This window comes from Aspergillus glaucus (assembly GCF_001890805.1).
Source record: "Aspergillus glaucus CBS 516.65 unplaced genomic scaffold ASPGLscaffold_3, whole genome shotgun sequence".
Taxonomy (NCBI): domain Eukaryota; kingdom Fungi; phylum Ascomycota; class Eurotiomycetes; order Eurotiales; family Aspergillaceae; genus Aspergillus; species Aspergillus glaucus.
Window position 1 is genome coordinate 462,504 of NW_019170455.1, and position 23,096 is coordinate 485,599.

The 23,096-nt window shown below is 50.7% G+C and overlaps 10 protein-coding genes across 10 annotated transcripts; 6 read left to right on the forward strand and 4 right to left on the reverse strand.

Moving 5' to 3' along the window:
• Positions 1–943: 943 nt before the first annotated feature.
• ASPGLDRAFT_118808 (transcription factor domain-containing protein) lies at positions 944–3,764 on the forward strand (the record flags this gene model as incomplete). The annotated part of the gene is made up of 4 exons (XM_022539986.1): positions 944–1,558; positions 1,609–1,706; positions 1,773–2,564; positions 2,618–3,764. 4 exons carry the CDS (start codon positions 944–946, stop codon positions 3,762–3,764), a joined length of 2,652 nt encoding a protein of 883 aa, XP_022404383.1.
• A 267-nt stretch (positions 3,765–4,031) lies between these two features.
• ASPGLDRAFT_42756 (tubulin-binding prefolding complex subunit GIM3) lies at positions 4,032–4,765 on the reverse strand. Its single transcript, XM_022545664.1, has 4 exons — positions 4,665–4,765; positions 4,470–4,604; positions 4,294–4,361; positions 4,032–4,234 (listed from the first exon to the last, which is right to left on the reverse strand). Exons 1-4 carry the CDS (start codon positions 4,680–4,682, stop codon positions 4,042–4,044), a joined length of 414 nt encoding a protein of 137 aa, XP_022404384.1. The 5' UTR covers positions 4,683–4,765; the 3' UTR covers positions 4,032–4,041.
• On the reverse strand, positions 4,657–6,464 carry ASPGLDRAFT_984561 (autophagy-related protein 27). Its single transcript, XM_022550625.1, has 5 exons — positions 6,421–6,464; positions 5,770–6,365; positions 5,391–5,714; positions 5,225–5,345; positions 4,657–5,174 (listed from the first exon to the last, which is right to left on the reverse strand). Exons 2-5 carry the CDS (start codon positions 6,017–6,019, stop codon positions 4,979–4,981), a joined length of 891 nt encoding a protein of 296 aa, XP_022404385.1. The 5' UTR covers positions 6,020–6,365; positions 6,421–6,464; the 3' UTR covers positions 4,657–4,978.
• A 445-nt stretch (positions 6,465–6,909) lies between these two features.
• ASPGLDRAFT_32184 (uncharacterized protein) lies at positions 6,910–7,377 on the forward strand (the record flags this gene model as incomplete). The annotated part of the gene is made up of 2 exons (XM_022544143.1): positions 6,910–7,110; positions 7,165–7,377. 2 exons carry the CDS (start codon positions 6,910–6,912, stop codon positions 7,375–7,377), a joined length of 414 nt encoding a protein of 137 aa, XP_022404386.1.
• A 102-nt stretch (positions 7,378–7,479) lies between these two features.
• Positions 7,480–8,328, reverse strand: ASPGLDRAFT_118799 (NAD-dependent epimerase/dehydratase family protein; the record flags this gene model as incomplete). Its single annotated transcript, XM_022539985.1, has 1 exon — positions 7,480–8,328. One exon carries the CDS (start codon positions 8,326–8,328, stop codon positions 7,480–7,482), a length of 849 nt encoding a protein of 282 aa, XP_022404387.1.
• Positions 8,329–8,996: 668 nt separating this feature from the next.
• ASPGLDRAFT_119205 (glycoside hydrolase family 15 protein) lies at positions 8,997–11,134 on the forward strand (the record flags this gene model as incomplete). The annotated part of the gene is made up of 3 exons (XM_022540025.1): positions 8,997–10,758; positions 10,807–10,871; positions 10,919–11,134. 3 exons carry the CDS (start codon positions 8,997–8,999, stop codon positions 11,132–11,134), a joined length of 2,043 nt encoding a protein of 680 aa, XP_022404388.1.
• Positions 11,135–11,293: 159 nt separating this feature from the next.
• On the forward strand, positions 11,294–12,153 carry ASPGLDRAFT_42760 (alpha/beta hydrolase; the record flags this gene model as incomplete). Its single annotated transcript, XM_022545665.1, has 1 exon — positions 11,294–12,153. A coding segment is annotated over one exon (827 nt), but the record flags the coding sequence as incomplete, so codon positions are not given.
• Positions 12,154–13,039: 886 nt separating this feature from the next.
• ASPGLDRAFT_985551 (uncharacterized protein) lies at positions 13,040–15,628 on the reverse strand. Its single transcript, XM_022550627.1, has 7 exons — positions 15,536–15,628; positions 15,243–15,474; positions 15,143–15,177; positions 15,003–15,072; positions 14,779–14,946; positions 14,373–14,716; positions 13,040–14,319 (listed from the first exon to the last, which is right to left on the reverse strand). Exons 2-7 carry the CDS (start codon positions 15,431–15,433, stop codon positions 13,196–13,198), a joined length of 1,932 nt encoding a protein of 643 aa, XP_022404390.1. The 5' UTR covers positions 15,434–15,474; positions 15,536–15,628; the 3' UTR covers positions 13,040–13,195.
• A 134-nt stretch (positions 15,629–15,762) lies between these two features.
• Positions 15,763–16,933, forward strand: ASPGLDRAFT_164133 (EXPERA domain-containing protein; the record flags this gene model as incomplete). Its single annotated transcript, XM_022542569.1, has 4 exons — positions 15,763–15,970; positions 16,020–16,183; positions 16,236–16,470; positions 16,521–16,933. 4 exons carry the CDS (start codon positions 15,763–15,765, stop codon positions 16,601–16,603), a joined length of 690 nt encoding a protein of 229 aa, XP_022404391.1. The 3' UTR covers positions 16,604–16,933.
• A 249-nt stretch (positions 16,934–17,182) lies between these two features.
• Positions 17,183–23,023, forward strand: ASPGLDRAFT_986366 (uncharacterized protein). Its single transcript, XM_022550628.1, has 2 exons — positions 17,183–17,315; positions 17,502–23,023. Exon 2 carries the CDS (start codon positions 17,508–17,510, stop codon positions 22,755–22,757), a length of 5,250 nt encoding a protein of 1,749 aa, XP_022404392.1. The 5' UTR covers positions 17,183–17,315; positions 17,502–17,507; the 3' UTR covers positions 22,758–23,023.
• The last annotated feature ends 73 nt before the right edge of the window (positions 23,024–23,096 follow it).

The window sequence follows — 23,096 nt, forward strand, 5'->3', positions numbered from 1 at the left end:
TGGGAGTCGGAGCAATCCGAATCCAATAAGTGTGCCTCTGCTGATACGGACAGCCCGGAGAGTAAGCGACATCCCTCGTACATCGGGGGGACCACCACTCTACATGATACGACGAAGGAACGTGCAGATTCCGGATGTGATGAGATCACGGTACATCTGTTTCCTTACTGTACAGAGAATCAATTTCCTTAAGAAAGAGGTATTTTGAACCGAATAAGAAAAAGAGAATCATGCCGAAAGTCGGTACACGGCCGCAGCTCGGGACAAAAACGGATGCGAGAAAACTCCGTATTTTCTCCTTTGTGAGCTGATGATACACCTATCTAAGTTTGGCATTGCCGCCCGTCCTGGGCATGTTGTATATCAAAAAGTATACAGCCTCGGAAAGTAATTCCGGACATCTGCCACGTTATTTTTGCCTGCTTTTAAGGGAAGATCCGGTTGAATCTCCCAGGAATGAACGACAAAAAGACATTGCCACTGTCGATCTGTGAATAGAGGAAGAGAAATACAATTAAATACCGAATAAACAAAACAGAAGAAAAGACTGATGTTATCCACTCTGGACCAACGGAAGTTTTGGCAGCTCTGCAGACTGTGCAATTCTCCCACTGGACCAAGCATTGAAGATACTTGGTTTTATAGGAGAAGTTGTTGGGAAGAAGAAGTCGATCGGATGTCATTCATTATTATTTTCTTGGAATAATCGTCGTCGTCTTTTTTCTTCTTCTACTGATACACCACACCTACTCTCTCGCCACTTTTCATATTGATATATTATTTCTTCTTCGCCTCTCTTCTCTCCCTCTCCCCCCCGTCTCTCTCTTCCCGTCTCTCTCTCCCTCTTCCCGTCTCTCTTTTGATCTCCTCTCCGATAAATCTCATCTCCATATGCAGCATTCCATCTCATTCATCACCACCACCACCTTCTTCACCATCCACCATGCAAAATCCCTATTTTTCCCCTATACAAAATAATCCTCCTCCATCTTCCTCGTCTTCTTCTCATCCTCATCCTCATCATATTTCTTATGACCTGCCGCCGGTGCAATCCGTCACATCGTCGCCTTTTCACCACCGTCCGTCCCCCGCTACTCTTCTTTCCGCTCCGCCGAGTACGGCTACCACAACGGCCACAACCGGCGGATTGAGCATGGCCCATCTATTACAGCCCGTGTCCCCTAATAATCGGCCTAATCATAATACTCATAATGCGCCAATTATCAGTCCTCCTCTCGCTCTCCCGGTTTCTTCGTCTGCATCTTCATCTACAGCTCCTCATTACCCTCGCTCCTACGGTTCCAGCTCTGGTTCACCCGCTGAACCTACAGCCGTGCTCCCGGAGAATAATCACGCTGTTAGCGCCAACTCCGGCACGGCTGGGTCCCTTTCGGGGACCTCGGGCTTTGCTCTCGGGCAACCGGCTCAACCACAGCAGCATCCACAGGCCGCACCGGCTCCGTCAACAGGAACACCATCAGGGCTACAGCAGAAACGAGCTTATCGCCAAAGAAGGAAAGATCCCAGTTGCGATGCTTGTCGCGAACGCAAAGTCAAGGTACCCTTTTCAGCGTTTTCGCATTCTGAATAGGGCTAACGTAGGACCAGTGCGATGCCTCCGAATCCTCCAGCTGCACAGAATGCACCAATCGCAAGGTGCGATGTCAATTCACCAAAGAAACAAACAGGCGCATGTCGTCCATCAAGTTCGTGCCATCCTTGTTTTTCTCTCCCTCGGTCAAAAAGAGTCAGCGATCCTGACAGAACCCTAGACAAGTACAAGACCTAGAAAAACAGCTGGTCTCGACCAAACAACAGCTTCAGCAGCTCCGTTCTGGTTTGCTCAAGTCCGATAGTCCTTCAATGGACCTGGATTTCGTCGAAACTCCCACTGGTTTAGGACAGCAGCCGCTTTTCAAGCTGCCGGATATCAGCCAACGACCATCGCGACGACCGAAAGCGCGTGTTGCTCAAGATCTGTCCTCCGTACGGACCAACCTGCGAAACTACGGCCGTGGAATCTGGAAAGCCCCGTCTTCATATCGCCAACAAAGCCACCGTTTTCTTCTCACCGCTGATGAGCCCCCATTGCCTTCGAAAGCCGTCGCAGATCGCTACCTTGCTCAATACTACGCCTGCATACATGCCGTTCTTCCGGTTCTCCATTGGCCTACCTTTGCCGCAGACTATGAACAGGTGTATCGGACAGGATCATTACGGGGCGCGCCACGGGAATGGGCGGCCGTGTTATTCGGTGTACTAGCTTGTGGATCGCTTCATACCCTCGACCGCAGCCGCGAGCAAGATGGAAAGGAATTGATACGCACATCGTGCAGCATCATCGATGTGTGGCAAGACGACTTTTCTATGGATCAGGCCACGGCAGCTCTCTTGGTCAGCTATTTTCTTTATGAGATTAACTCGAAGTCTTCGAGCTGGGTTTGGATCGGTTCCGCCGTGCGTGTCGCCCAGGAGATAGGCTTGCATTTGGATTCAGGGCCATGGCCTCCGCTCGAGAGTGAGATGCGCAAACGTGTGTGGTGGGGGATATATGCGTGGGATCGGTGAGTGGCCGCATAGGCACTTGTTCTTGGATTCGCTCTCTAACGTGGGATAGACTTTTGGCCTTAGAAGTGGGAAAGCCGGTTTTGATCAACGATCAGGACTGCGATGTGGACCTTCCCTGTCCGATTGTCGATGAACGGTACATTTCCGACGGTTGTTTACCAGACAGCCAGCAGACTACGCCTTTCCTAGCGGCCATCCATGTTGTCCGATCGATAGGACAATTATCCCGGACATTACGTTCCCCGACCATCGGGCTGGCCACGCTCGAGACATTCGAACGGCATTTCGACGCTTGTGTAGGGACGTTCCCTGCCTCTTACCATCCGCGATCCGATCAACCTCTCGATCCGCGCTCACTAGCCCCGATCGTCTACCTACAAAACGCACGATTGATTCTTCACCGGCATAACGTGTCGCCCATGAGCCCAACAGACGATCGATCAGTCGCATTGGACCACTGCTTGTCAGCAGCACTGGATACAGCAACCCTGCTTTCGCGATGCCTACAACATCCGCTTCCCGGTGGCGAAGACGGCCGTGCCGTATTCGCCTCCGCAGCTACAACCATCCTCTGCACACATATCTGGCGCTGCACGCTGTTCCTCCTTTTCCGGCAGGAGTATGCGGCAGCGCTGGTGTGCGTGCAGGCTAGTTCCCTGATCGGAGACCTGCGAGCGATAAACGCATCCTGCGGTCGCTACCTGGCGTTTTTCGTCCGGTTCTTGTTAGATCGCGTGCGCCGTCCCGGTCCGCCTGTCGACTTGTCCCGTGACGAAGAACTGATCGCCTATGTCTCGGGCGACATGCAGGGGTCCAGCGACGGCAGCTGGGTCTGGCAGGGTAGCGAGACCGGCTCACAATTAGAAGTTCTGTCCCCGCCCGTGTCTAGCTCACCGATTACCCGTCCCGAGACAGGTAATGAGTCCATGGACTGGGAAGGATGGGAATGGATCGAGCGGACGGTACAGTACCTGCTAAGCGAGCAGCAGCAACAACAACAACAACAACAACAACAACAACAACAACAACAACAACAACAACAACAACAACAACAACAAGAACAAGAACGACCACTCGAGACGCAACCCCAAGAACCAGTCAAGAAAGAGACATTCCTCAGTCCTGACACTGCGACGGGTGAGGATATAGCTCGACGGTCGAGCTCGTCGCGCATGACGATTGCCAGTATTATTTGATGCATCCACGGACAACGGAGTACTCGGCCTGCATTTGTTTCTTCATTTATGCTTCCATGCGATGAGATATGGCTTATGAAAATTGCATAGACGGACGCATTTTAACCATCCATGACTTACATACAAGTACTATAGAACTGCATATACCCTGCCAAGTAATAGAATTGACATTTACATTTATAATTACAATTGCTACCAAACAACATCCACCATAAAATACACGTAATACAATCACATTTCTATCAATTAACCATCATTTAGAAAAGGAAAAAAGAAGCTAAGCTTCCAAATTAATCCCCCTCCCAAACCGCGCATAAAGCGCCACCTTCAACTCCTGCAACTCCTCCCTCAGCTCCCCCAATGAATCCTCCAACTTCGTCACCTCGCCCTCAACATCCTCCGTCGAGGTGGCAAGGAGCTGTTGGGCTTCCGAGAGCGGGAGTTGGAAGAATGTGTCGCCGATTTTGTACCTGGTTTTGTTAACTCTGGACCTGAGTGAGTTAGAAAGAGGGAAGAAGGGAAAACGTACGGAACGAGTTCATCTTCATCCGCGAGTTCGAGTTCGGTGGTTACTTCTTCGAGGTCTTCTTTATCTTTCTGCTCGATTATTATTAACACCCATCTCCCATATTGGACACAACAACCCAATGCACCGGCACTAGCGATGCAAGCGCAGTCTTAATACAGGGGATGAGGGGAAAGTACCTGCTTCCCCTTAAGCAGCGCCTCAAAAACAGTCTCCCGCTGATGAAGCCGACTAAAGCGGTTAATCTTCTCCTGGTCCTCGCGCCGGACTTCGTTTTCTTCGCCGCCGGCGGCGACTTCTTCTTCTTTTGAGAGCTTTTTTATTTGTTAGTGTAATTTGTTTGGGCTTAGTTTTAGATAGGGGAGGAGGGCTACCATGCGATGTTGCATCATTTTGGTGGTGTTTGTTCTATGGTGTGGTGGATTGGGTTGTTTGGTGGTTGTTCTGTGATGTTGAGGATTCGTGGGATGTGGTCTGTGCGGGGCGGTTGATCGGAGGTGCGTTGCTAGAGCTCTGAGGGTATGGATTACAGGAGAGATACTGAAGTTACTAATATTGGGGTATATTTACTGAAATAGATATTACAGCCTTTGCCTCTAAATTACGAGAACTGCACAATTGGGCGTTAAGGTAATGTCAACATCAATTCATGCAATCATCTAACAACTATCACCCCCAAACTAAGAAACTACACAGCGCTATATCCACCCCTAGACCCCGTCCCTTGAAGAGTATTCACCACTCGTCGGAACCAATCCTGCAAGATATACGGCACGTCCCGGATCGAGTCACCATGCGGGAGCAGATCCCATCCCCGAGCACCGTAGCGGTTGTAGTTGAGCCACGAGCCGAAGATGAGGTACGCGGAGATGCAAAGGAAGAGGCTGCCTTGGTTAGTGATGTGAATACCAATGGGGAGGGGGAAAAGACGTACATGACAATAAACCAGGTGAAGAATCCCCAATGGTTAGAAGATCCGCCCTTCTTGCTACTCAGGTAGTCGTCACACGCATACCGGGTCTTCCAGTCCAGTTTTAGCACATAGGATTCATTATCTGCAGGTCCGAAGCTCTGGAACCGCAGACTGCGCGATTTATCACCGGTCTCGTCTCCATTTTCCTTCGCCCTTAGCTGCTCCTCCTCTGCTGTGTCCTCCTCTGTCGAAATGCCCTCCAGACCGGACCTGGTGGGGTCGCACTGAAATTCGATCACCGCACCAGCATCCTTCTTGGCCTTTTCGTCGTCGAGATACTGGCCTCCGCCCAGTCGCACACTCAGTCCTTCGCGGTCGGGATCGAGTTGCTTCAACCGTGTGATTTCGGGGTCTTTGGCGCCATGTCCGAGGTGGTCGAGACCGACGATGGGGAACGCTTTCGTTTCGCTATCGGAGCCGTCGACGGCGTCTCTGTATTCGAATCCGCAGACTATATTGTCAGCATTTCCTGTTAAACCGTTAATAAGAGGGGGAAATTGACATACTGTTCTTCGACGTCCCACACTTCAAGTTCCCCCGAATAGCGGCCCCCTTCAAGATATTGCAGATGTTCAGCACGTAGGTGGTGTTGACGACATAGTCCTCCGTCTCCTTGATGTGGTATAACGAATGCACCCCACCAAGTGGACTCAGGTCATATTTAATGCCGTCCGCGTTGATATGTGCGCAATCGAAGCCTGTCGCGGTGACAAGGCCGGCGAAGAGGAATGAGAAGACGCTCGATTGTAACCGCATGGTGGCGCGTGTGCGAGAGCAACCAGCCAGCTGGTGCAGAGGCAGACGTAGGAAGGGTGCGCTTTAGGCGAAAATGGAGCGATAAGGTATTGGATCTCGGTGGTTTCGTGCAACGCAGGGTTGATTAGGCCCGAGATAATGCGAGGCTGGTGGGAATGTTGGCTGGGATGCTCGGAGGTGTTTCTTTTTCCGAGGCGGTGATGCTCTAATGTCAGGGATCTGAAATTTGGGTGGTCAAGACGTGATGCTAATACCGGTAGTGGTACGGAATAAATGGCGTCTATTTCAGGTCAGTGTCGCATAGTATTCTTAGTATGCCAGCAGGGAAAGAATGAAGTTGGTCGAGGTCTTGATGATGTCACCTGACTTTCCTTTTTGGGTGTTTGCTGACCAACTCACATGCTCTCTTTTCACACCCGTTTCTATTCATGTTTGTCTCTAATTCCATTCATGCAAGATTGCTGGCCTATAGTACTCAACCGCAGGTGTACAGATGCAAATGCAGTCATACACCAGACTGGCGAACGAGAGCCTATCCATGAAAGTTATCTCCAGGGCAAATAACCAGTCCTACAACCAACGCCGGGGTTGAGATGAATCTTCGTCTCATCAAACAATGCCGCTGAATAGGTTCGGATCCCAGGTTGCGAACTGCGTACAGGCTCTGCAGCAGTGCAGAGTGCTTGCACAAGCACAAATAAAACAACCCTGGATGAACAACCCTGCCAGTCGAAACGCAAATACTGGCCGATGCCCGATAGTCCAAGTTCGAGTCTTTTAAAACCGTGAAGAATCGTCTTCGTCAGTCATTGTTTTCTTCAGATCTGCCACAACTCATGAGCTTTATCGATTCCCTTATTCTTTTACCGAGAACCAATAACACCACCACCATGCAGAATATCTCACTCACTGAAAATGTCAAAGAGATCATCAATAAGTTGCGCATCGTCGCAGCAGACTCGGACGCATGCGAGATATACAGAAACTCGATTGGCTGGCAATATGGCGGTTACAAAATTGAAGCTCAGCTCAACCATTTGAAAGATGAGTTGGAGAAGAAGAAGAAAAAGAAGACGAAGAAAAGCAACAATGTAAGTGGAGCCCTGTTCTTGACTTGAGCATACACAGAACTAATACTTTTACAGTGCAAGGTGGCTGAGATAAAAATGGTCCGTTTCCTTAAGAACGCCAACGTTATCAACCCGACGAACAATTTGATTCTGATTCCGGTCAATGGCGACGCGCTCTTTGGGAACGCGACGGTAATACCGGATGAAGGCTATTATACTGATGAGGATCAACGACCGTTGTATGGTTGTGGAGTGGATGTTGTTATTGTCATTCTTTCTAGGAAGTAGGGGAGGTGATGTGTGAAAACAACGTCTGATAGGAAGGATAGGGGGTGTACACTGAGGGCTTGAAAGAAAATAACATCACTACCTCCACTACCTCCACTACATCTACTCCTTCTCATCATGAACCCACCCCAAAATCCTATTCGCCTTCTCCGTAGCCCAAAACGCCTGATTCCTCGACAAATCCCCCCGAATCTCCGCCTTGGGATAAAACTTCCTCGCCAACTCCTCTGAAGCCGTCTCCTGCTGCGTCGTCGTCGGCGCAATAATATTAAATATCTGACAACCCCCCAACCTCTCCGACCTCTCAATAGCAAGCAAACAAGCCCTCGCCACCGCATTCGGATGCACCCAGCCCCACAACTGCTTCACAGCAGCTTCATCCCAGTTCCTCTCATGCTCTTTCTGGACGTCCTTCAACGGCGCGACTTCATGGATGCGCAGACAGGCGATGTTCATACCGGGGAACCACTCGACGAAGGAGCGCGCTTGGTACTCTGCTTCTTCTTTTGCGAGGGCATAGGGGTCTGTTGGGTGCTGGGGCGCGTCTTCGTCGATGGGGAAGTAGTCGAAGCGTAAGGGGCGGTTTGCGTATGCGAGGCCGATGGCGTTGACGGAGGATGCGTAGCAGATTTTGTAAATACCATGTTCAGCAGCGGCGCGGAAGCCGTTGAATGCGCAGCTCACATTGTTGTTATGGACTAATGAATCTTCCTTCTCGACCGGGTCGGGGATAGCAGCAAGATGGATGAGTGCGTCGCAGCCCTCAAAGGCCTTGAGCGTACCAGCATAATCATTGCCAATATCTGCTGTTCTATGCTCGGTGTTTGGAATGTCGTCGGAGTCGTCGCGCGGGGTGCGATCGATTTGAACAGTGTGGTGGCCTGCATCAGCGCAAAGCTGGACGGTGTCTCTGCCCACTGTTCCGCGGGCGCCGGTGATGGCGATTTTCATTTTGTTAGGCATGGATGGTATGTGCTTGAAAACTGGACTTGAGGATGAGAATGAACGAGTGGTTATGGATATCGAGCACTGGAAGGTGCGAAAGGGTATGCTAGCCATTGAGACTAGGGCTTGTCTTGGGGTGGTCATCATAGGTCATACAAAAGCGATGGCTTTAGATAACCTCGACGTAGTGCAATTGGATGAAAATGGCCACCTTGGAATACAGGTTTATCAGAGTTATTACTGTTTGCGGTAAAAATAGCAATTGAGTTTGGGGTGTTCGTGGAATGAGTCCCTTGACATCAACGGTTGATCCACCCGAACATAGTCAACATCCAAACAGCATCCATACAACACAGATTGTCTTTTCTGTGTATATAACTTGACTAAGATGCTCCACATTTAAATAATCCAGGAATTAGCGTTGTCTATTCAAATAACCCGTTTTTGACTGTGGCAATGAGAAACCAGTCTTGATATCATCGGATGTTGCATTGGACGCTCAGATGGAAGAACTATGTTGATTTCCCCACAAAACTCAAAGATACAGTTCATAATATAATGATGCAATATCTTAAGACGATCAGCAGACTCCCAAGTCTTATTGCTTTGAATAGACGAAGTTGTAGACACTCACCAGTATTCAGAATTCAGACGCCTATAGAGAAACATCAACAATGCCAAGCACAACAGGATACTGCCCCATAGAAGACTATGGCCTAATCGGCGACATGCACACTGCCGCCCTGGTCAGCAAATCTGGCAGCCTCGACTTCATGTGCTGGCCCGTTTTCGATTCGCCCTCTGTCTTCTGCCGCCTCCTCGACAAATCCAAAGGCGGGTATTTCTCCATAACAGCGAACCCGGAAAGCGATGCGTCCAGCAAGCAGAAATACGTCCCCTATACTAATATGCTGGAAACAAGATGGATGCATGAAAACGGTGTTGTGCATGTTCTTGATTATTTCCCCATTGCAAACGGGCAAGAGGCGGCGCCGGATAATATCCTCACTGGTGTCTGCCCGTGTTATAGACGGTATAAGGCAAAGTTTGATGATGCGTTGCAGTATCGGCATTCTGCGGTTATGAGGACGGTGACTTGTGCGCGTGGGGAGTTGGATATGGATGTTGAGCTTTTTCCGGCTTTTAACTATGCGCGTGATGGGCATGAAGTTGTTGGTCATCTGACTGGAGACGCATTCGATGAAGCCCAGACACAGTCTCTTCTGTTCAAGAGTGCGACCGAATCTCTGCGGGTGGACATACATGCAGATGTTGCCGACGAACGACAAAACAAAATCCCATCCTTCAAGATCGAATTGCAGAATAAAGAAGGTCTAAAAGGACAGGGGCTGTATGCCAAACTGCGACTCTCCATTGGGCAGTCAGTGACTTTCATCATCCATAACGACGAAATCGCTGTTCCAGAAGACAACGTGGGATCCTGGGTTAGCAAAATCGAGAGGAACACAATTGATTTCTGGGCTAGCTGGACACGACAGTGCACGTATACTGGGCACTACCGGGAACAGGTCTTGAGAAGCTTATTGATATTAAAGCTGCTCACGTACAAGCCCACAGGAGCGATTGTGGCGGCTCCAACCTTCTCACTACCAGAAGATATAGGAGGTTCCCGGAATTGGGATTATCGCTTTTCATGGGTCCGCGATACGGCATTCACACTGTATGTGTTTCTAAAGAGCGGATACACCGAAGAAGCCGAGCAATACATGAATTTCACCTTCGACAACATCCTCCCATCAGCAGAAGCTCACGCAAATAATGATCAATTTCTCCCCATCATCTTGAGCATACGAGGCGATTCTACAATTCCTGAAATGGAACTATCACACCTTGAGGGCTATAGAGGTAGCAGCCCTGTCAGGATAGGCAATGCAGCAACCATACACATCCAGCATGACATCTATGGTGCGCTATTTGACAGTATCTACCTCTATAACAAGCACGTTGGTCCTATTTCATACGATCAGTGGCGCACAATCCGAAGCATAGTCAACCGCGTTCGCAAGCTGCACAAAACACCCGACATGTCGATCTGGGAAGTCCGTGGTGAGAAACAGCACTTTGTATACTCCAAGATAATGCTCTGGGTAACCTTCGACCGTGCGATCCGACTCGCTGAGAAGCGCTCAAATCTTCCATGCCCCGAGCTCATAGAATGGCGCGCCACGCGCGATGAGATCTATGAAGACGTGATGGAGCATGGTTATAATATGGACGAGGGATTCTTTTGCATGAGTTATGAGAACAAGAAGATGATGGATGCTTCGGTGCTTATTGCACCGCTTGTGTTTTTCACTGCGCCGGATGATCCTAGACTGCTGTCGACGATAAAAAGGATCTTGCAGACGCCCGAGGCTGGGGGATTGACCACTGCGAAGATGTTGCTCAGATATGATCATGCGATAGCTCATGATGGTATTCCCTTCCCTCCCGCATAAAAGAATTGGGACTAAGAAATCGCAGGACTCGATGGCAAAGAAGGCGCCTTTATCATGGTCACATTCTGGCTCGTCGAAGCCATGGCACGAGTAAGTTTCTCTTCTCTGCTCAGAGATAATCAGTTAATGAGACGAAGGCATCCATGGCAAAATCCCATATACACGAATACCCCCATTTGAAGGAATTGCGCAGGAATGCCTTTTCCTACTTCGAGAATTTGCTGATGTTTGCCAACCATCTGGGCATGTTTTCCGAAGAGGTGAACCATTCAGGCGAGCAGATGGGAAATACACCACAGGCTTTTAGCCATATTTCTTGTATCAGTGCAGCGATGAATTTGAAGCGGTCATAATGTAACTAGTCTGCTGGTTTGTGCATATATTGTTTTTTGCCATGTAGAACTAGGCATATCATGTGTTAGGCAAACTTCTTGTATCGTATCACAGAAGACTCATCAAACTTACCTCCAAACATCTACTTTACAACTTACCAAGAAAACACAAAGTATTGAAAATGTCTTTTCCAGAACCACATATTCATCCTCCAACTACCACACACACACATACAGTAATCCTCCTCCACGGGCGCGGCAGCTTCGGCCCCGAACTCGCCGAAGAACTCTTTTCCTCCAAGACCACTAACAACCAAAACCTACCAACCACTCTTCCAAATGTCCGCTGGATCTTTCCAACATCCCGCGATCACTGGGATACCAAGTTTGAGGAAGATATACCGGAGTGGTTCGATGCATATTCGCTTACCAATATTGAGGAGAGACAAGAACTGCAGGTTGAGGGGTTGAAAGAGTCGGTGAAGTACGTGCTGGAGATATTGAAGAAGGAGATTGAGTTGGTTGGGGATGCTGGGAAGGTGTTTTTGGGTGGTATGAGTATGGGGATGGCGGTTGTGATGTGGGTAGTTGTTCACTATCTTGCTTCCGCAGCAGGAAAGAGGAAGGCGTTAGGAGGGGTACTAGGATTCAGTGGATGGTTCCCGTTTGCTAGACAGATCGAAGAGTTCTTTTCTACTACTGGAGCTGGGGGGCCTGAGTTCCAGCGATTGATCTTGTCTTTACTTGGTGAGCCTATACCTGTCGGCGGGGATCAAGATAAAGAGACCATATCACCTGCGAGCATCCCTATATGCCTCCTCCACGGGACAGACGATGCCTTTGTCTCTGTTGAACTTGGTCGGCAAGCGGCTGGAGTCTTGCAGAAGATGGGCGTGCCCGTTGAATGGAATGAGCATACTGTAGCAGAGAATGAAGGGCACTGGATCAAAGAGTCGGAGGGGTTTGATGAGATTTTGAGGTTTCTACAGAGTCGTGGTGTGAAATAAGCTTATTGATATCCCTACGAATTTATGATCATGGCGTCGCATACTGAACACATCAGAATACAAAATCCTTTGCTGTATAAGTGCAAGAACATCGAGAAATTGCAATGAATGCTTCAAACTTGAGCACAGCTCACTGTAATTGTCATCTCTGGTTGCCATATGCTATATCGATGCTAAATGGTATAGACCGTCTGATAAACCCAAATCAACGCTAGGTTAAGAATGAGAGGCTGCTCTGCCTCTTCCAGTTTCCCTTGGAACGCCTTGACTTGTTAGATATTTCTAGCTTCAATAAATGCTGCTCCAGAAAGGCTGCATACCCGCCAGCACAGGCCCTTGCCCCAACCATGATTTCACGATTGCTTCCCACAACAGGACTAAAGTCATCCAAACCGATCCCTGAAAAGCATATACCTCATTGATGATGGACATGCCCGAAACTGGGGCGAGATGATCCTCAGGTAGGTTTGCCAGACTAGTATCTTGTTGCAACTTTTGATTGCTAGTCTGATCATCCCAGTCAGGCTTGTCCGCCGGATTTTGAAATTGCTAGGTCAATTGTGCCATAGGCGTTTGCTAACTTGTCTGATGCCTCTTTGGGCTTCATGGTAAGACTGAAATGTCTGTATAATAATACTTGGTACCCTCTAGCGCCACATTTCGTACCGGGCTCTTCATTGATAATGGTGGATCATTTTTCATGGACTCTCAATCTAGGAGTGGCGTTTTGGGAGAATGGGAATGAAGCTAGCACGAGAAAGTGACGAGTTTGTCTTGTGGATGAGAACCCGATCAGCAGGGGATGGGTTGACGATAGAATTTGGCGGTGCTTGTTCCGGAGGTTGAGTTGTCTTCAAGATTCTCTAGTGATTTCTATTGAGTAGTCCCTGCTCTGCTAGTGAATAAGAGTAGCTCATTAAAGTCATGGTAGACAATTATGTGTAGCCATCACAATGAATTATACTCTAATCAAACACCATATGCTGACACAGATGTGAATATAGCAGCAGATATAAGATACACAGGCTCATATACATGAATATAACTGAAACAAAAGTCCGGGTCATATCCACATCTATAGAATCGTGATCCCGCAGCACCTAATCCGTGCACTATCAATCCGTGCTTGACGACCCCACCACAAACGAACCAATTCCTCTGCGAAGACACGGTCCGTGGCACTCCAGACATCAAGGCCCATTTCCGTCATGTCTTCTGTGGTGATGAGAACAGTGTCGGAGTCGTAGATGCTCCTGTCATCTGTATCGCTGTGGAGGAGAGGGGAATGGTCATCGTCGCCTTCTTGCGTGGATTGGCGGGCCATGGCGACGGATGAGTTCTCGTCGTCTTCGTCGTTGGCATCATCGCGGTAAGGTTGAGCGTCATCGTCTACAGACTCCTGCCCGTCACTGTCATGCCGCGCGACAACATCTGCGAGAATGATGAAGATCTGTGCTGTCAGACGGCGGAAGTACGCCACCAGGGCGACCTCCGGCGGTTGCTGCTCTGTATCTCCCGGTTGCTGGTTGGGATGGGAGAGGCTCTCCACACTAGCCAACAGACGTGTATCTTGCTCAATTTGCTGCTCCTCCTCTTCTTCTGAGAGACCTTCGCGCTTTTCACCCGCTGATGCCCACCAAATGAAAGAGGTGTAGGCGAGTTGGGCCCAGGAAAGGGGCTCGACGACTGGACTAGATGAGAATGTTGAGGCTGTGTCAGAGCTATCGTCGGTTGCGTCGTTGAAACTGGCGCCGTCATTGTCACTGGGGTCTACTAATTGCGAGTTTTCGCCGCGGGAGAGATGGCGCAGTCCCTGGCGGAGCCTGGTGTAACGGCGAGCGTCTCGTTGCGTGGCTCTCAGCTCGGTTTGGACTGGGGCGGTTCCCGGTCTCGAAGGTGCCTGCACCGTAAGCTTGGGGTATATCTTCTCCGCCGCGTCCTTGGTATAGGGAGCCGGTACTGTAACCAGGACGTCGAAGAGTTCTGGTTTCATGGTCAAGACGCTGTCCGTTGAGCATGCGATCCAGGTCGAATCCTGTTCGCTGTCCCGGGGACTGCGCCCGATGAACGAAGAAAGGTATGGGATGTCATGGATGCCGATGTTGAAAAGTGGACGGGGCCGCGGGATCGGTAGATTATCCGGAGGAAGGAGAGGGAGGACGGAATTGGGTAAGGAGGCTAGTAGGGAAAGATCGTATACTGTATCATCCGGTTAGCAATGGGCTTTTCTTGTAGTAGCGCAAGCATCATACCATAGTTACAGGGCACATGCACCGGCGCTTCAGTCATGAGCAGGATTCTCTTGCGCAGAAGTGCAGCTCTGTATAGCGGGAATATCAAAGGTCCGAAAGAGTCAACGAAATGCGGAAGGGAGGACGCTGGGTGGAATGGTGTCAAGGCCGGCCTCGACGATGGTTCCAACACCATGGCGTCACTGAAAGCGCGATTGCGATGCGAGGAATCAGGTCGGTTGAACCGGACGCTGATCGGAGAGTCGAGCGGTGATTCGGGTGGTAATGCATCGGAACCCCGAACTTGATAGGCATCCCAGTATTCATCTAATGGTTTGCTGTTGGACGTATCTTGTGCGTATTGTCTGACGGTGACTGCAGTTAGGACGGTGAACAGCATGACGCAGCCCGGTTCGAAACCACTTACTGCACCAATTCCTTGAGTTTCGGGGCATGTCTCCAGCTCTTTCCCAGTCTTCCAAAGCTCAATGGGACTAAGACTCCAACAGCGAACATCTTCGCATTGCGTTCGGCTTCCTCTGCGGGTAGGTTGACGAATGCGCTGAGACCGGCGTAATCTTCGTGGACGAAGTACCTAGACAAGAAGGTTTGTTAGACAGAACACAATCAGCGCAAAGAGGCGACACATACACCAGATCCTCTGCGACATTATGCAACCCCGAGGGGAGCGATTTATATTCGACGACACCTTCGACCTCAACTATCCGTCAATGACGACGTCAGCTAACGTGCTTCGATTTGCGACCAAGGTATACGACGATATCACACACCATTTGAGATAGAGCGCTTCCAGGCGATCACGTATCTATGAAATTCAGTCTGTCAGCCACAGAGAGTTCAATTCCGGTATGGAATTCAAGCAAGACTCACCCAGTCTTGATATCGAAGCGGATCGCGAAGAGCGCCGCAATGCCGGGCGGCGATTCAAGGATAGCTGCCGTACGAGGCACTTCAAGCCCCAAGGACTTCCGCTTATTAGGAGCCATTGTCGAGACACAGGTTGTACAAGGAGTTTCCAGACTCCATGGAGGGGGTTGAAGGTGGCATGGAGAGAAGAGCATGGACGTTGGATAAGGCCATCGGGAGGAATTGGTGCCTGAGGCTTTAACTAACCGCATTGGGTTAGTGCACTATATCCATGGATACAGAGCAGAACAGCCTACTATGAATGAGGAAATGCTATGATATTATTGAAGATATTCTCAGATGAAGGGCATTGATACTCGATATCGCCGTCAAGGGTGACCGGTTGTGAGGAGACGTACCTATCTGCCTCGCATATAAGGCATCGGTAGACTAACCAACTATTAACTAGTTAGCTGAACTCTTCCTCGTCACTCACGCATTATCATCTCAACCACTCTTCCTTCCCTGCTCAAGGACAACCGCCATGGCTGCTGCAATTTTCCCTCATCCTTACTATCCGATAGACGCCTTGATCGCTGGGTATTCTCCCAATGAAGCGTCAGTCATCACGCTTCTTACCGTGGCCAGCGTGAGCTCTCTTGTTCTCCTGGGGACGACCTGGTCCTTGGTCAGCCTTGCAAAATCCAGTTTGCGCCATGGCGACAGATTTGCTATTCTCTGGTTTGTCTTATGTATGTCTGGTCCCTTCGCATGCAAGCACACGTGGCTAATAGGATGTAGCTGGAAGCCTTCATTGTTTCTTCGAAGGGTATTTTATCTTCAATCATGATCGGATGGGATCCGGACAGGACTTTATTGGCCAATTGTGGAAGGAATACGCTCTATCGGATTCACGGTATTTGACTTCGGACACGCTGGTGTTATGTATGGAGACCATCACCGTGGTAAGTTGACCTTCACCTACCGGGCATGTGAACGAACAGCTAAATGTCTCAGTTCGTCTGGGGTCCGCTCTGCTACTTGGTGGCGTACTTGATCTTCACTCAGCACTCCCTCCGGCATCCATTGCAGATAATCGTCTGCATGAGCCATTTGTATGGAGATACGCTATATTACGCGACGAGTTTGTTTGATCACTATGCCCACGGAGTGTCGTACTGTCGGCCGGAGGGTTATTACTTTTGGATCTATTACTTTTTTATGAACTTTATCTGGATCGTGATTCCCTTTTGTAAGTGACGATTGCTCTGCTTCCTCGATGCATACTAACACGCAACATAGATTACCTGTGGCAAAGTGTCGGTACGATATCGAACGCTTTGAAAAGTGTGCAGGAGACGACGAATCAGCGCAAGTCCCGATAGAGGTCTGTGGTTGGAGAATCGGGTATGCGAATCTAGAACGTTGCGAGCAGGGACCAAAGAGCTCTGCGTACATACCACGGAATGCTCCGTACATACAGCCGGCAGCGAGGAGCCTATGATATTCTGCAACACTCCAAAGTACGGAGTAGTCCGCGGTGGATTGAAGACTTCAGAAGAGTTATTTATGGACACGACAATTCAGGCTGCGATCAGGTCGAAACCGGCCCACTCTGGACCCGTAGGCAAAAGAAAAAGAGAAAATACAGTTAAACTAGGTCTCCGGTAGCACACCGGGTCACATTCCCAGGTCATTGCCGTTTTTTTGAGTACCAGAATAGCAGTTCATGGAGGAACAATGACCGGGTGACAGTCTCACGTGGAGGTCGCAGCTAGAACCACCATTTTCCTGCATGAGAACAAAGCGGCGGAGAGACAACAAATTCGCCTCTAAAATAAACTATTTTGGCGCCATTGGACTCTGCATTCTTCATCGCCGTTGGGCGCAGATCCAGCGCTTCCTCGCTCTCATCAGCGCTTCGTTTCCCCGGCAGCACCGCCGCCGACCAGCCATTTGACCGCCTCTTGAACAATTCCTCTACCATACAACTCCGTCCAAGTACTTGCTATCTTCTGCATGGATTGCTGGTCTGAGCGGTATTGCAGCTGAACCAGTTTCTCTTTCGTTGCTGCCCCGGGGCATGTCCGATAGACCGTGAGTACCTTTCTCTGTCTTGATCGGGTTTCATAAACAAAACACCCGGTGACGTCGTTGGCTGGTCCGTCCCTTGTCTCAGCCAGCGCCATTCAACAATCTCATTTATCCTCAGCTCTGCTACAAATGCATCGGATACTTGCTATTTAGCATCTGCTAACCCATTGTTCCCTATTGCGTTTGCAGATATCGATGTCGTCGCCCGCTCCGCACCGCGCCTCCAACCGCGGGGGAAATCCTGCGACAACAGCCAACAAAGGGCCCTCGGCACCAAAGCAGAAAACAGTGGATATCGGGAAACAATTGGGAGCCTACGATACAAACTCTGTTCGTTCGAAGGTCCGCAAATGGCAACAACAAGGAGGTGGGGTAGTCATCGCCAACGACTGCGTTTATTACGAAGAGGACGAGGAGAAGTTGGAGAACAAGTCAAACGCCAACAGTTCACAAGGGAGATCGACTGCGAGGGACAAGCAGACACGTACCTCGAAAATCCGCAGCGAAAGCACTCCCCGGAAACGAGTCATCAGTGACGAACATTGGAAGCTCAACCGGCATGCTCCTAAGCCTAAGGCATCACAGAGCAAGTTACCGCCGCCCAAGCGTATCTCGGAATATACCACAAACGATTCATTGGGCTCGCCACCACCCACACGGGATAGAAGGGATACAATTAGTAATGATAAGCCCAAGCCATCTCCGGCCTCGCGGAGTCGAGAAAGGAGCAGGGCCGCTGTGACCCCGGAGTCCGTCAGACAACACAGGAAGTCCAAGTCAACCCACGATCTCTCTGCAAGGACCGGTAATGATACCAACCGACTTGAGCGACCAAGACCTTCATATTCTCGACCGGAAACGGAAGCAAGGTCTTTACCAGATGAACGGTCCGAGATATCAGAGCGATCGAGGACAAAGTCGTTACCCCCCGAGGCGGATATGGACTGGGCAACCATCGAAGAAAACTTCGCCGAATTGTCGAAAAAGCGCGTGCGAGGACCGGACCCGAGCGCTGCGAAACCGCGTGCCCCTCCTGCTACTTCCCTTAAACCACCCAAGGGCGGTATTTTCAGCCATATGCTAGATGAGTCGAAGAAGATGTTCGCAAGACCCGAGCCGCCAAAGCCTAAAGGAACAAGAATTGAGGCGTGGCTCTCCGGCACCCCGGACACATACACACAGGATGGTGAATCGGATGTTGAAATTCCAGCGCCCCTGAACATGAGACCCAACAAGGCCAAGCACTCCTCTCGTGACAGCTTGGATAAGCAGCATGCTCCTGATTCTCGTAGGCGAGAAGGGAGCCATGATTCCGAGCCACCATCTGAAAATCGGTCTCGGAGGAGTACACACGCTCGACGGTCACGAGATAAGATCGAGGCCGACGAGGAGAAATCTACTGGAGAACTGTCGAGTTTGCGGGAGCGAGATCATACGCCTCCGCCATCGACTAGGAGAAAGTCGTCCGAAAGCAAGCAGAGCAAATCTCCAGCCAATGATAAGGAAAGTGAACCGTCTGAGAAAGTGCGCGAGAAGAGTGCGGAACCCGATCCAGAGGACGATGAGACGGAATCCCACCCTCCGGAGGAAGCAGAAGCATCTGATGACAAGGCGCTCGTTCCGTTTGGACGTGAACGACCCTTTCCCACCACTGGCAATCGGCTCCCTACCATTGCCTCCGCTGAGTCGGACAAGGCAGGGAGTGCCGAGAAACCAGAGGAACCAATTGAACAAGGTCCGTCAGAGGAGGCCGAGTTGACCCCGGTCCAGGAGGTTCCGGATTCAGAAGAACGCGATCAGTTTGATCCCAATTCCTTACCCCTCGTTACCACGCAATTAAAGCGACGGCTCACAACTCATGATGATCTCATCTCTGTTCTGTCCGGGTCGAACGGGAGGAGCCGAAGTCTCAGATCTGCCCGAAGTCTTCGATCAAACAAGAGCCGCGCTCCAGATGCCACTGTTACCGATTTGCTTAGGGAGCTATCGGCAGATGAGGCCAAATACATGCGTGAGCTCAAGACGCTGGTCGGTGGCGTCATCCCGGTGCTTCTTACATGCGTTCTGTCGAGATCAGAATCGGCCGTTGCAGCTGGTCTGTTTCGGCCTTCCATGGACCCTAAGGATGAGATGAACTTTACTAGGCCCATAGTCGACATGGGTGTGGCTATTGAGCGTCTCAAGTCGCTACATAAGCGTATTCCCCAAGAGCAAGTTGACCCCTTGCTCCATTGGGCTACTGGCGCGCAAAAGGTGTATCGAGACTATCTCAAAGCATGGAGATTGGGGTTCAAGGATGTGGTTGTGAACTTGGCGCCTTTGGACGAGTCTGAGGCCACGAAGAACAAGGATGAAAAAGAAGATGGCAACAATAATAACTCTGAAACAAGGAGCTTAGATGAAGGAATGGCACGGGACGAAAACGGTGACATTGTGGATAGCGAGGGCGAGAAGGTTGACGTGGCATACTTGCTGAAACGGCCTCTGGTTCGGTTAAAATATTTGGCAAAAACCTTTAAAGGCATCAATATGCTTCAACCATCCTCCAAAGCCGACGAAACTGCATCGTCTTACCAAGCCCTTGTCACAGAGGCTCGCCGTCGCGCCCGGGAAGAACGTGCCAGGTTAGAAGATGAATCTGCTTCGAGCATCGATCCAACCCGTGCCCGTGATCCGGCCACCCTCGGAGCCCTGGCTGGGGTCACCGTTAGCCAGACACGACGTGTGCGGGCACGCGATTTTTTCAACTTGTCCCTTTACCACTCCAGTGGTCAGGTCATTGACTGCCGCGCGGAACTTCTGATGAGAGACAATGCTCCAGTCAATGGTGCTGGTGGCGACTTGCTTATCTGCGAGATTGACCACTCGGACCGCTGGCTGCTGTTCCCGCCTATCGATGCCGGGTGCGTTTCAGCTCGCAATGGGGACACAAAGGGCGAGGTTGTGGTCATGATCCGCAGTCCGCCAGGCCAGGCGAAGGCCTGGCAGGAAGTCATCTCGCTCCAGATCGAAGAGGAAGAGGTCGCGTTCGAATGGATTCAGTTGCTTGGATTGCATCCTATCCCGCCAACTATTTGCAGGAGTCAGAGTTTCATTGACCGCGCGAGGCAGCGACAGAAGCAATTGCAGCAGCAACAACAACAACAGCAACAAGAACAAGATGCTCCTCCCAGTCTTCCAACAATTCAAGAGACACCTCCAAGCCCCAGGCACCTTGACGTTCCCATCGGGGAAAAGGCAACTGCTCGTGCTGTGCGCCGCTCCCTGACCCCCAAGGACCCGTCCACAGAACCAAGTATCTTTGGATCGTCATTCGCGCTGGAATCGCGAGATTCGTTGAACACAGATATTACACGACAATCAGATTATGTATCAGAAACTGCTAGGCCTGTTACAGCGTCGCCACAGCCTTCTATTCTGCACTCCAGAGACCCCAGGGCCATGACTCCCGTGGACGACAAGTCTCCAGGGCTCAAGCGATCGAAAGCCAAACGGGTTTCACGTGTCGGTGAGAGTCCCTCGCCAGCCCCCGAAGACAAACCATCTCCGTCCACGCCCAAGAAGAGCGAGAACAGACTTCCTGCTCCATCTCCTAGTCCGGGTCACGGTCCCAAGTCCAACAAGGAGCAGCAGCGCTCGTCACCCCAAGCTGAACACTCAGCTCAGCCATCCCCGCGTGTCTCATCTACACCTTCGAGGAGCCTGCCTTCCATCCCCAAGATTCGCCCAGCAAGCAGTTACACCCATGTGACTGAATCATTGGGTTCTCCATCAGATGAGGAGGATGAAATTTCCTTGGACTATGATGATCTACCCGAGACTCCAACTAGGAGGGAGAGCCACAGCCTATCGGACTCCGGTTCCAGTCAACCCGATGACGGCGACGAGCCTCCTCCGCCGCCGCCTCACCGTTCACCAAGCTCGAGCGTTGCGAATGCACCTGTTCTCAGCCCAACTGGCGGACAGCAGAGACGACGGGGTTCATCGCCGCTTAAGCATGAGTATGAGCCCTCCACGGCCTCGGATTCTCACTCTGACTCTAATTCCGAAACGTCAACCGTCAGACGGTATGATATGGATTCAGCATCCGAGTACTCTGGATCAGAAGACGACTCGGAGGACGAGGATGAGTCTGAAGACGAGCTGGACTCGACTCTTCCGCCAACTGAATCTCGTGATCCTCCCAGGCCTTCTGAACAGGCATCTATCGTTCCCTCTGGCAGTAGTATCTCCCCATCTCACTCTGCGTCACAAGTCGGGTATCGAACCGTGCCCGCACAGCCCACAAAGTCTTCTAGAGTGATGGCATCGATCTTTGCCTGGTCTGACAAGGGCACCTGGGAGAGTTTGCTGTCTGATGAGTGTGTTATCATCGTCAGCCCTGGCCTTATTGAAGCTTACGAGATGAGCGTTGCTCCTTCGGAGTCCGGTCATGAGGATGGCGCGCAATCCAGCAAAGTACGACCTATGATCGCTCTCGAATTAACACCCCTGGTGCCCATCCGCCGCGGCACGGCCATTGACATTAGCATCCGTTCGCCGCCAACTGATCGATCAAAGGTTACCTGGAGCAACAACATCATGTTCCGCTCCCACAACGCCGACGAATGCGAAGTCCTATACGGCCTAATCAACAACTCCCGCATCAACAACCCAACCTACATCGCCCTACAAAACGCCCGAGGCCCATTCGCCGACCAGCCAGACCCCCTAGAACGCTCCAACAACACCGCCGGAGGCATGTTCGGCTGGCCCCGCCGCCGCAAGAGCTACCGTGCCTCAGCATCCTCCCCGCGCTCCCTGGCCGATAACTCCGAAAGCAGCGTGGGAACCATGAGCAGCGCATTCTCCGCCCTGAAGCGTTTCGGCAACGGAAGCAAGATGTTCAACATCCCGCGGTCAACGGTCACCTCGCGCAACGGCCAAGAAGACGGCTCCAGCACAGCTGGCGGCTCGACATCAGGAATCGGCCGCATCGCAGCTGCCATCAAGGGCGTCGACGGAATCGGTCTATCTAACGCCAAGATCCGCATGTACGTCCGCGAGACGCAGACCAAGTGGCGCGACATGGGTGCCGCCAGATTAACTATCATGCCCGCTCCTGCATCATCAACGCCCCGCCCCAACACCGCGGGCAGCGATGCCACCAGCACCAACAACCCAGACGCCCGCCGCAGCGGCCTGCAAGAACCCCAGAAACGCATCGTGGCCCGCGGTAAGACGCGCAACGAGGTTCTGCTTGACGTATGTCTGGGCGAGAGCTCGTTCGAGCGCGTGGCGAGGACCGGTATTGCTGTGTCTGTGTGGGAGGATGCGCATGCTGGTGGAGCGATGCCGGAGAAGGGTGGTGTTACTGGGGGTTCGTATAAGATTTATATGATCCAGATGAAGAGTGAGGCGGAGGCGGCGTATACGTTTGGGTTGGTGGGGAAGTTGAAGTATTGATTTGATTTGTTCGATGGAGTATTGTGGATTGATTTATGAGGGTTGAGGTTTGGTTTGGTTTATGAGTGATTGATTTATGCGATTTGATGGTTTACGGTGTTTTATGTGGTTATTTATGTTTTGTTTTTGCACACACATGTGTGTTTTGATCATACCCCATTTGTTTTTTATATTGTTGTCCTTGGTATTTATCCATGTGATATTGATACTTGTATATGAAGTCGAGATATAACATACATGACTTGGTATATTGCATTGTATTCATTTTATATAAACCCATGCCCATTCCATATTCCATGATATACAAACAAGTAAACATAATGCCAGTCAGGGGTATCA

Bases quoted from the DNA above. Each gene is read 5' to 3' on its own strand.
- ASPGLDRAFT_986366 (XM_022550628.1), top strand. From the start codon at position 17,508: ATGTCGTCGCCCGCTCCGCACCGCGCCTCCAACCGCGGGGGAAATCCT.
- ASPGLDRAFT_42756 (XM_022545664.1), bottom strand. The intron at 4,362-4,469 runs GTACTTTCCCCT...ATAATCGAGCAG, and splicing joins CGCTGCTTAAGGGGAAGCAG to AAAGATAAAGAAGACCTCGA. The intron at 4,235-4,293 runs GTACGTTTTCCC...TAACAAAACCAG, and splicing joins GATGAAGATGAACTCGTTCC to GTACAAAATCGGCGACACAT.
- ASPGLDRAFT_985551 (XM_022550627.1), bottom strand. From the start codon at position 15,433: ATGCTCTTCTCTCCATGCCACCTTCAACCCCCTCCATGGAGTCTGGAA. The intron at 15,178-15,242 runs GTGAGTCTTGCT...TGAATTTCATAG, and splicing joins CGCTTCGATATCAAGACTGG to ATACGTGATCGCCTGGAAGC. The intron at 15,073-15,142 runs GTGTGTGATATC...ATTGACGGATAG, and splicing joins GAAGCGCTCTATCTCAAATG to TTGAGGTCGAAGGTGTCGTC.
- ASPGLDRAFT_984561 (XM_022550625.1), bottom strand. From the start codon at position 6,019: ATGCGGTTACAATCGAGCGTCTTCTCATTCCTCTTCGCCGGCCTTGTC. The intron at 5,715-5,769 runs GTATGTCAATTT...CTGACAATATAG, and splicing joins GTGTGGGACGTCGAAGAACA to TCTGCGGATTCGAATACAGA. The intron at 5,346-5,390 runs GTGATAAATCGC...TCGGACCTGCAG, and splicing joins GGAAAATGGAGACGAGACCG to ATAATGAATCCTATGTGCTA.